This window comes from Gossypium hirsutum, chromosome D05, assembly GCF_007990345.1.
Source record: "Gossypium hirsutum isolate 1008001.06 chromosome D05, Gossypium_hirsutum_v2.1, whole genome shotgun sequence".
In the NCBI taxonomy this organism is placed as follows: domain Eukaryota; kingdom Viridiplantae; phylum Streptophyta; class Magnoliopsida; order Malvales; family Malvaceae; genus Gossypium; species Gossypium hirsutum.
In genome coordinates, this window is record NC_053441.1 from 2214939 (window position 1) to 2227161 (window position 12223).

Consider the following 12223-nt stretch of genomic DNA (forward strand, 5'->3'; position numbering starts at 1 on the left):
TACCAAAATCAAGTTAAGAATAAAAAAAATTATATTACCTTATTTAAAAATATTTACTGCCAGGCAAACTTGGGTTATTCAATTTAGTTGTTAACCTACCAGTTTTTCACGTCAATTAAACTTTGAATGGTGGTCCTCTATACAATAATTATTTATATAATATATTTCAATTTTTAAGTCACGATGCGAAATTTCAGATATAGACCATATTTGCACTCTCTTCCATTGGTGTGAGATGAATTTTAAAATGATAAAAAAAAGCTAATAAATCATTGGAATACTACGTTTCGTTTCGTTCAAAGAGAAATCATTTGAATTCACCCCAATTAGACCAATTCGTCTTTTTTTTTTTTTTTTTTGCAAAAGAAAATGTTTTTGAGTTTTCCTTCAAACTGAAATTTAGTGAAGGCGGATTCGGATTTATTGTAAACTATTCATACAAAAGCCTACCAACTAAATTGAACGTTGAATTAACTAAAAAAAACAGGAAAAAAAAAACACATTATGGAAGAAATCGGTAAAAGGGGTCCCACATCAACGAAAAATCTGAAGTGCGTAAAAAAAATCATAGTAGAAACTTCCAAAAAGAAAAAAGAAATGGAAATTACACTGCAGAAACCAACTATCAGTAAAATTCTTTTTTATCGCTTAACTATGAAGTTACAAAATGTTACAACTATTTTTTTTTTCTTTTTTAGCCACCTGCTATTAAATTTAACTTTAATGTTGCATATTATTTAATTAAATCTTATTTTTTTACATTTGAGGCCTTATTGGTTATACATTACTAATTTTTCCTATTTTCACATGAAAAATATAATTTGATAAATAATATGTAAATTAGAATACGTTTATTATTAAGCTAGACATCCTCAAGTATGATTTCATTATAATTAAATGACTAAATTTGATAACTTCGATGATAATTAATTTATTTTTTTGTTAGCTTGAGTTAATCGCCTTTGATAAAATAAATCAAAAAAAATAATTATAATTAAATTAGTAGCAATTACTATTAAAAATATTTTATCTTTTCTATAAATATGTGAAAAAGGAAAAGCTCAAATTACACGTTATGGAAGTTTATCCTCAACATTATTAAAACTATTAATTTATATTTGAGTATTAAATGAAGAAGGAACGATATAAACCGCGGGTCAGTCGCGTAAAACTTAAAGGGGGGACCCACTAAACAGCTCTTTGTCTAAACTGGACAGCATAGCATAGCGAAACAAAAAGCACGAGTATTTGGTTTGATTTTATATTGTAAAGGTTCCCAATCCAATTCCAAGCCCAGCGAGACGGCAGGGCGGGGGCGGGCCACCTGCATGTGCTAAACAACTACTGCTACTTCTTATTCTACTGCGTTCAAACTTTGTAACCTTACTACACCAAATCGTTTTCTTCAATTCTCACCACCTCAATTAATTTCCTTTTTTTTTTCTTTTCTTTTGATCCGTTTCTCTCTTAAATCCTGCTTAAACATTCACACTTTTTTCTTTAACCAAAAACCCAATAAAGTTTTATTTTATTTGTCCTTGTTTAGAGAGAACAATGTCATCGGCACCGCCGGGGGCTACTCCAGCCCCAACATCACCACTGCCAGCAACCAATACTACATCCCCGCCTCCAACAGCTGCCGCGACTCCGCCGCCTACTACTACTCCTTCCCCACCACCCGTTACCCCATCAGCTCCTCCTCCTTCTACCACTCCATCCCCTCCTCCTCCTTCCACTTCATCACCTCCGCCTTCATCCTCTGCCTCTCCACCTCCTCCGGCCACTGAATCCCACCCCCATCATCCTCAAATCCTTCCCCTCCGCCGCCTTCCTCATCAACACCATCTCCGCCGCCGCCACCGAGGAGTCCCGGTACTGCATCTCCACCACCGCTCCGAGGAATTCCGGGACTCCATCTCCTCCTCCGCCTCCTCTGATTCCAGTAATGAGACGCCGACGGGCTCATAGTGGGGTAGCAATAGGGGAGTGGCGATATTGTTGGTTTTGGGTTTGTTGTTTTTATGTTGTAAGAAGAAGAGAAGAAGAAGAGATGAGGAAAGTTACTACATGCCTCCTCCACCTACTGGACCCAAAGGTCAGATCTTTTTCCCGTATTTGAATAACATGCTAATTTAGTGTTGGGGTGTTCTTTTTATGAATCTGTTATTGTTTTAAACAAGAAAATTGGGTTTGTTTACTTCCTTTTCATTGTGCATTAGAAGGATGGAAATTTGAAATCTTTTGAATGATTTTACTTGTAAAAAGCACACGTTTTGTGGCTTTCAATACAGAGAACTTTGTATTTGGCTTTCATATGATCAATTCTTTGACTAATTGAACCTTTTCGATTTCTTACTTGAATTCCAGATGATCCGTATGGTGGCCAGCAGTACCGGTGGCAACAAAATCCTCCTCCGCGTGTGGAGCAATTTGGTGCTGTGGCTCCAAAGCCGACTCCTCCACCAGTTACAGCATGGCGACCTCCATCTCCAGGACAATCTTCTACACCTCCTCCACCTTTCATTAGCAGCAGTGGAGGTTCTGGCTCTAATTATTCAGGTTCTGAAAACCCGCTTCCGCCTCCGTCACCTGGTATTTCCTTAGGTTTCTCGAAAAGCACTTTTAGCTATGAAGAATTAGCGAGAGCAACGGATGGCTTCTCGGAAGTTAACCTTCTTGGACAAGGGGTTTGGTAGTACAAAAGTTCTCCTAATGGAAGAAGTAGCAGTAAGCAACTCAAGGCTGGAAGTGGCAAGCGAGAGAATTTCAGGCTGAAGTTGAGATCATTAGCCGTGTCCATCACAAACATCTCGTCTCATTGGTCGGATACTGTATTTCTGGGACAATAAGAATGCTTGTTTATGAGTTTGTTCCAAACAACACCTTGGAGTTTCACTTGCATGGTAAGTTTGTCGTTGAACTATAGTTATTGGTATTCAATGTTGTTGATTCATCTGTTTAAGTGATATGACGGAGAATGCTAATTTCAGGAAGGGGCGACTGACCATGGATTGGCCGACAAGGATGAAAATTGCTTTAGGATCTGCAAAGGACTGGCATATCTTCATGAAGATTGTGTGTTCTCCGACTCTCACTTATGTGCTCTCTTTTAGAGAGAATTTTAATCTTTTACTTTGTGGTAACGATTATTAATGCTTTTCAGGTCATCCTAAGATCATTCACCGTGATATTAAGGCCGCTAATATTCTGTTGGATTTCAAGTTTGAAGCAAAGGTATTGATTTCATTTGAACACTCCTATGTCGTAGTTTTGAATGTGAATTTTTGCTGTAATTTTGTGGCCTCAACATATTGGACAATGGATGGTAATTTTGTTTTCAGGTTGCTGATTTTGGACTAGCGAAAATTGCTTCCGATGTCAACACGCACGTCTCCACCAGGGTGATGGGTACTTTCGGGTAAGAAGGCATCCTGCATTCTTGTTACTTGGCACGTTGCTTATGTGTGATTAAAATTTTTTAGTTGTTTTTCCTTACAATTCGCACTATCTCCAGGTATTTAGCCCCTGAGTATGCTTCAAGTGGAAAGCTCACTGATAAATCAGATGTTTTCTCCTTCGGAGTCATGCTTTGGAGTTGATTACTGGACACAGACCGGTTGGCTCTTCTTTTATGGATGACAGTTTGGTGGATTGGGTAAGTTTATTACTTAGGTCCATATGATGGTTTACTTTACATAGATTTAAATTTCTTAGAATATTTAGTTAAAAGTAAATCTGGTTCGGCATTGCAGGCTAGGCCTTTGCTCACAAAAGCTTTGGATGGAAACTTTGATGGTCTGGTTGATCCAAAGTTACAAAAAGAATATAACCACAACGAGATGACTCGTATGGTTGCTTGTGCTGCAGCTTGTGTACGACATTCAGCAAGACGTAGACCGCGGATGAGCCAGGTAATTCTTTTCAAATTCCAACGCTCATCCATCTCTGTTACATTCTTTATTTATTAGACTCTGACCCCACAATTATAACCGAGCAGATAGTCCGTGCTTTAGAAGGAGATGCATCATTGTCTGATCTTAACGAAGGAATGAGACCCGGACAGAGCGGTGTCTACAGCTCTTACGGAAGCTCAGACTACGACACGAGCCAATACAATGAAGATATGAAAAAGTTCAGGAAGATGGCTTGGGTACTCAAGAATTCGGTGCTAGTAGCGAGTACAGTGAACCAACCAGTGAATACGGTTTATACCCTTCCGGCTCGAGCAATGAAGGCCAAACCACCCGCGAAATGGAGATGGGAAAGATGAAGAGGAATAGCTATGGATTCAGCGGAAATTCAACCTCTTAACGACAAATTGGCCTTGTTCATTCCCTTTTGTAAAGATCCCATCCCTAGTCCTCCATTTTCATACTATTAAGACTTTGATTCCAAAACTGGCAAGGGCTATTTTTTCGTGAGATAACACATTCTTTTATTATCCCTCTAATCTTTGAAATTACGGGTTTTTTTTATTGTTTGCTCAATTTGTATTTATTTATTAATCCACACAGTAAATAATGGACACATACATTGAGATTGATTTTTCATTTTATTAGAACATGTAGTAGAAATGGGTTAGATTCAGTTGATGGTGTCACGTCGTTGTCCAACTCAAGCGTGTGCTTTTTGAACGTGAGGTGAATGAAAGCTTAAGACTAAAGATAATGGTGACGGTGGCCAGCACGTGGGAACATTCTTGCATCTTTGAAAAAAAATTGAAAAGCTTAGCTGAGGGTGGGGGCTTTTCTTGATTGTCACATGCAGAGCTGGCTGCCGTTTTATAAGCATTAGAAAACGAGATAACGGTCAACCGCAATACAAAACGTAATCATCGAAAATGACAAAAAATGTGGGAACATTAAACAGCTCATTGTGGGGTGTCGGCCTCTCTCTTCTTTGGGTTCAGACTGCTGGGTTGCTGCGCCTACCACCAACTAACCTTACCGGTGAAGAAGCTGAGTTGCCAAGACCCAAGAGATATAATAAAATGGTAAAATTCTACTTTTAGTTTTTGTATTTTGTGAATGTCTTGCATTTAGTCCTGGGTATTTTAATTTTTTAATCATTGTGTTTTTTGAATTGGTCAATTTTAGTTTTTACACTTTTAAAATTTTAAAATTTTAGTATTGATGCGGTTAAATTCAACTACTAGTCTTTTACTATGCATACAATTGTAGATATGATAAAGATTAATCTATTAACTAGTTTTTTAGTGAATAATATGTAGAAATAACAAGCTGACATGACTTTACATATGATAATATGTTTACCACAACAAATTTTGGAAACAACAGAACTTAATGAATTTAATAATTGAAAAGTACAAAGATTAAAAATGACTAAATAATATGAATTAAATTCATAATTTTTATAATATATAAAGACTAATAGCAAAATTTAAGTGAATAAAATTTAGGTCAAATATTTTTTTTTTCTGTGAGAGGTATAAGGTGAAGGTGATCCAATTCCAATTCATTGCCAACCTTAAAAAGCTAGCAAGTTGCAGCAGCTTAGCGTACTTGGATTTTGATGACACAGGGAAAACACAGAGAAATTAAAAATGACAATTTAAAGGGCTTATCAACAAAAGTCACTTTATTACTAATTAAAAACCTGGCTGTTGGTGTTTATATCTTTTGGTTGTTACAACCGTTCGATTGGCATTGCCAGAGGTGCACCCATGTGCCATTCAAGTTTGAATTTGATTTGCTTATTTTATTATTAATTAGTAATTTAAGCTGGAATTAACCATAAAACTTATATGAATCAGGCTCATCTGTCTAATCCTTTGATAAATTTAATAAAAAGTAAATAAAATTGAGTGTTGACTTTTTTAAATTTAAAATTAAATTGATACAATAGATAGTTATTATTATAAATATTTTTAGAATTTATTAAATCATCTTTCTGATAATAAGTGGGTGACTATTGGTGTAATTTACTCAACGTTTTTGCAAAGTAGAAGAAAACAAAATAAAAAAATTAATATTAATATTAATAAATATTTTTTTCTTTTAAACTTGTTCTTTTTAATTAATAAAATTTCGGGAATAAAAAAGGGTTATCTTGTTACAGTCTAAAAACTTCACTCCTAAAACTGGATATTAATAATATGAAGACGAATTAGCACTATATAGAAGTATGGTTTTCCTACTTGCTAACCAATATTATAGCTACTGATCTACATATATGAATTCAAAATTAACTCTTGTTCTGCCGCTGTCAAAACTTTCAAATCTATAACAGTACAGCAGTAAAAATTGTGAAAAGTTAAAAAAAAAAAATTGCTTCAAAAATTCCATCCTCATTAACACTATAGGTTGGCCAACCGACCCGAGGCAGATCGCCTTCGCCTCCGCCGTTTATGATGAATCCGCCAAATGCTCAAAATAAGTACAAAGCCTGAGGAAACAGTAGGGGACATTGATCAAGGACACTTTAACAAAAATGCTTATATACACATATGACGTTCACAAACCTGTAACTGCTACTATCGCTGGTACAACCCAATGACTTGCAACTAGTTCAGGCACATCCAGCTGAAAACATGAGGTATCTTCTTCAGTGTTAAAGTTTAACGAATGAAGAGAACTAACGAGTTAAAACCGAGTTGTCTGCTTCTTACCTCATCTCTGTACAGGAGACTAAAGTACCTGTTTCCAAGAGAATCACCTTTCCTTTTCTTTGTGAACTTGGGACGCCTTGATCTGGAAGAACCGAAAGTGGAATTTAAGCCTCTCCCCAAGTCAATAACATGATGACCTGGCATTATTTTGTTTCTTCCCCTAACGTGTAAATTGTATCCTTTAGTTCCCCACACTTCAAATCTAGAATCACTTCGACAGATTAAATCCTTCCCTGTGACAGCAGAATACAGAGTGTAATTTACATCAGTTCTTCGAGATGGTAGGCGGTTGTCATCTTCATACAACGGCACATCTTGCTTTGCAGACTCTGAGAAAAGCACTGGATCTTTAATATTTGAACCAGTGAAATCCAATATTTTTCTTAGAAGCCAATAGCAGTTAGTAACCATATGGCTGCTGTCCAGGCAGTTCGAGTCTCCATATACAGCTATGTGACCTTCACCAGCATCTAACAGGCCAAGGATAGGGGAGTCTGCCTGCATATGCCAAATAGATGATTAAAAAGATAAAAATTTCATTGTGCTGAAATAAGGTCCATGAATCCTCCAAAAAGGAACATCTATGTCTAATCACCTTGTTCATGCCCGAATTCAGTAGCACATTCTGAGTGGCCCCACTTTCTGAGCTATCCAAAAAAGGAAAGCTGTGAATATACCCATCTCTTGGAAACCTCACTATATCTGTTCCAGATGCATATCGACTATGCTCACCATCAATAGAAAAGTCACCATTCAGAATCTTATCCCCAAAAGCAATCCCAAATGGTTCCAAAAGATCATTTAGTGCAGGAATATTTGCACCTCCGGTTACCGGTGTCCACCAGCTCCTTGTGTTGTCATCAAAAAATCTCATTTTAACCATTGTGTCCACATTATACCACTCAGCAAACACAGCCAACCCCAACCCAGTATTAATAACATCGTCCCTGAGCTTTTCAATCTCTTCTTGAAAGTACTCATCCTCAAGATCAACCAGCAAAAGTGTCCCATAGTGGCTAGCATCAAAGCATGTAAAAGGAGAACCGAGCGTCTCAACATAATAGCCAGCATCTCGCAACATGTTGAACATAATGTGAAAATTTGTATGCAGGTGATCCCCATGCCAATCAAGAATGTCATTACGCACATCCAATGAGTCTCTTGGAATATATCCAGGAGGATATTTAATACTGTGAAACTGATCCCACAAAATACGTTTCGATCGCGGTGGGGTTGGAACCACATTCAATTTCAACTGAAGCACACAAGTACTAGTTCGAGCAGTTTTCTCCCCTTGGGCAGGAGGACTGAAATTCTAACAGTTACATTGCCCTCAATCACACCAGAAAAATGTGCACCTTCTTCCTTAATTTGCATGTGCAGTGCTAAGTAACCAGTCCAAGGCCAGATAACTTCTGAATAAGTAAAGTGAATGCGTAGAAGATTCCCTTCCTCAGTTGAAGGATGCCATGTTGGTGGACTCTGAACATATCCAATGACACCCATCCCATTCAGAATAGTAGCATTAAATATCACAGGCATAGCCCCAGAATAGAGTGCTTGACGACAAAAGGGCCAGGTATATGGACAATTTGTGTAATCAAGAATGCTAGGGAAGATGCTTGCACGAGGTTGATAGCTCTTCAAAATTTCAAATGATTCTAATCTGACAAAATAAGAAATAATCATAGCTGCTTCTACTGAAAATGGAAATGTAAATAGAATAAAAATATCGGACAGACTAATAACTTAAAAATATGTCGATCTAAAAGAAATAATTCTGAATGTTAAAAGGAGAAGAACTGTTATTGGGTGAACTTACAGATCTACTCTCCCTGCACCCTGCTCATACATGTTAGGACCAACAAGCTTAGCAGCACCCTCAACCAAAGCTTGTTTCATGCTTGCAGGATTTAGAATCTCCTTTCTTCTGTTCTCAGGAATGATACTAACAAGCAGGCATACAACACCCGCAACCACAGGACTTGCCACACTAGTGCCTGATAATTGTTTACAACCAGTACTGATCTTGGATCCCATAATTTCCCGCCCATATGCCACAACATCTGGTTTGACACGACCATAACTGCAAAGAAAAGTTTAATATTCATGATCAGGACAATAAAGCTTGCTTAATAAGGGAGTTACACATGGAATATCATAAAGTACATGAAATTGAAAATAATTTAAAGCCTTCATACGATCAACACTAAAAAGAAGGGGCCGATAACAAGACCTCAATACCTTTAGAGAAAAAGTATAGTACAGTAGTTAAATTAATAAGTGACTACTCCAAAATTAAATATATTTTAAGTTTCACTGTCACCATTACACCCCCAACCAAAATAAACTTTCCAGGAGAGGCGTCCTAGCCTTTTTTTTTTCTTAAAATGAAAATGATTATGGCTAGAAGAGTATGTTTTGAACAAAGTGAAGAACAGTTAATATCGTAGAATAGAGCAATACACTACCCATGAGGAATCTCCCAAGTACTCATGCCACGTGATGAAAATGAGGCTATGTGATCACTATAATCGATTCCACCAACACCAATAACATCACTTTGGTCTGCTGGGTTGTTTAAAGTGCCATACAATGGCCCATCATTTCCAATGGCTGATACCATAATAATATTATTGGCTGTTATTTCCCAAACCTGGAGAACCATAAAGCAGCAAGCATTAACCAAAAACGTTCAGCTCCATTGTATGTAAGGATAAGCATGCAAAACTGAATGTGGAAGTTTCAACAGCAGAGTGGGTAACTTCACTGGCTAATCCTTCCATATTTGGAAATAAATGTCCAAAGAAAACAAGCAAACTTCTTCAAAATGCAAAATATTGAAAGAGGAAGTCAACTCATGAATTTGAATGATCATAGCATGGTTCATGGGATTTAAGAGAGGCCAAGAAACCTGTGGGAAGCAAGTGAATGCATTATGATTGAAGCATTTCCACATGCCACTACAACAAACTTAGACAATTTTGCAGTTTTGAAACAAAATTATTAATGATGCTTGACAAATGAACACCAATAAACCACAGGCCATGGGAATCATACCTTCTCTACAAATGGGAGATCCAAGTAATCAGGTCCACCTATGCTCAAGTTTAGCACATCCATGTTGATTGCAATAGCATAGTTGAAAGCATCAAGGAACCAAGATGTATATGATACCTGCAATAAGCTGAGAGCAAAATTCTCATAATCCAGCCAAATTTTATAGAATAACAAATGTTAAAGGGAAAGTCCTTAGGTTGATGGATATACTGTATGATATATATCTTCTAATTATAGTAATGAACAGTTCAAAAGAGCTTCCAATTTCTGTAGTGCATGCTAGGAATTTTCAAATGTATCAAATATAAAGGAAACCAACAACAAAAAGGGTGAGATTTGCAAAGGCCTGGTGCAACATCCAATCAAAATACAAAAACAAACAAAATATCCAACACCAACTTGTGTTACCTGTGCATCAGTAAAAACACGGAAAGCATAAATTTCAGTATCTGGTGCAAAGCCAAGACATTCTGCGTCCTCACCAGCAATAACACCAGCCACAAAGGTCCCATGTCCAAGATTATCATTCAAAGTATCCTCATTGGTCCAATTAGTTCGTTCCTGAAAAATTTACTCGCAAGAGTGATTATCAGAACTCCCTATTGAAGACCAACAAGTTATTTTCAATAAGAAAATAATTTCACACCAACAAAAGTTCAACTAACTTCATTTTCCCACTAATGATGTACCTTAATGTTTCGGAAGTGAGGATGATCAGCACGTATTCCAGTGTCGAAAATAGCCATTTTGACTTTAGCACCAGTATACCCTTTTCTCCAAAGAGCATCCGCTCCGAACAAGGAAGTAACTTGAGACCTCTGCGATATCAAAATAAGAAATTCCATAACTTTCCTCCCTCGTTTAAATTCTCATAAATTTGGCTTTGGGAAATTTAGTTAATCGAATTAAAATGTTTACCTGTATCAAAAGATGGCGACTCCAATTAAGTGAGGAATTACTTAAAACCGAATGGTGGAAATGTTTCTCTTTTTCACTAAACGACATCGAAGTAAAAATCTTCCCGGGTCGTTTTCGCCCATTCTCAAAAGCACCACTAAGGATACCCCTACTATAGATCAAATCAACGTTGACATCTTTAACAAACCCCAGCCTTTCAATCTCCTCAATGACGGATTCTTTTACCGAATCCCTGATCGAAAGCAACCCAAAATCCGTGGGGAACTTAGCAGCGGGGTTATTTCTCTGGATCCACTCCCAACCTTCGGATCGGAGGCTGGATTCTAAGTACGAACGGTGTTCGGAAGCCGGTTTGTAATCGATGAACCGAACGATGTAGTTGGCACGGGAGGCTTGGGGTTGGGTTCGATCAGGGGTTAGGGTTAGGTTAGGGGACAAACGGAAAGAGAGCTTGAAATGGAAAAGGGAAAGGGAGAGAAGAAGAATGAAAAGGGAGGATTTGAGAGGAAACGAAGATTGAGCAGAGAGCATGGTGTGGCGGGATTGCATTGGCGGGAAAATGCCCTCATCAGATAGAGAGAAAAGGAAGAGGTAACTCTCTGCCTTCTTCGGTTAAAGCTTGAGAGGGAGTTGTTGCATCTTCAGCTTCCGACAACCTCGTCAATCTAAAGCTAACTTCCCTATCAACAACTAAATAGTTAATCAGCCATCAGAGTGATTTGCCACGTGACCTTAATTTTTTTTTCTTCTTTTCTACATTTCAAGAAAGTAGAAACAAGGAAATTAAGCAAAAGAAACTAATGAAAGCTTTCAAACCACAGAAAGCCCAAAGTCCAATATCTTTTCTGAGCCGAGGGAAGTCTTCGATTTGTTGGCAGAGGGAAGCAGAGTGGAGGAGGAGACGGATGTCACTAAAGGCCCGACCTTAAACTTGACCGTATATGTGTCTGCTAGTCCGGGCCGAATTTGGGCCGGAGTCAAGCATCGTATTAAAAGGTACGGTCACATTGTTTATCCAGTTTTAGTTTTTCTAATAGCTTCGAAGGACGGTTCAAGCTGAAATAAAATATCATGATTATTTTAAACGAAAAATATTTAATAGACAAGGGTGATAAGTGTAAATAGAATATATTAAAAATTTTATTGGCGTATAAAAAATATAAATATGTATTTAAAAGTAATATATTATAAATAATGAAATGTATGACTTAAAATTAATTAATAATAATTATAAATAAAATATATACAATATTAAAATTAAAAAAAATAAATTTAATTATTTATCATTGTGATGTTATTAATCTTGAATCGATGTCGAGTTAATTATTTTAATATTTACTTTTTTTTAAACTTTCCCAATTTATCTTAATATTTTAAAGTGTAATTATGTATACGTTTGTGAAATTATATAACGTAATCATTGCATATATATATATAAAATTAGGAAAAGTTACTATGAAAAAAATTGAAATGGCATAATGTGAAACCGCGACAAGATCAAAACTCAAAGTCCCACAAACATGTTAACATAGTTGAAGTAGTTAAGTTTCGAGGATAATATTAAAAAAATAAATAGCAAAGTTAAGCTAATTACAAAATTTAGCTTGACTTGAGTAA

At 36.8% G+C, this 12223-nt stretch overlaps 1 protein-coding gene and 1 pseudogene across 1 annotated transcript; one reads left to right on the forward strand and one right to left on the reverse strand.

The window, feature by feature from the left end:
- Positions 1-1547: 1547 nt before the first annotated feature.
- LOC121217490 (proline-rich receptor-like protein kinase PERK1) lies at positions 1548-4657 on the forward strand (annotated as a pseudogene).
- A 1434-nt stretch (positions 4658-6091) lies between these two features.
- LOC107907212 (subtilisin-like protease SBT6.1) lies at positions 6092-11611 on the reverse strand. The gene is given in 11 exon segments (XM_016834482.2): positions 6092-6405; positions 6482-6542; positions 6629-7126; positions 7224-7942; positions 7945-8294; positions 8451-8714; positions 9100-9284; positions 9689-9805; positions 10097-10249; positions 10378-10506; positions 10607-11611. Coding segments are annotated over 11 exon segments (3114 nt in total). The 5' UTR covers positions 11156-11611; the 3' UTR covers positions 6092-6316.
- Between the last annotated feature and the right edge of the window lie 612 nt (positions 11612-12223).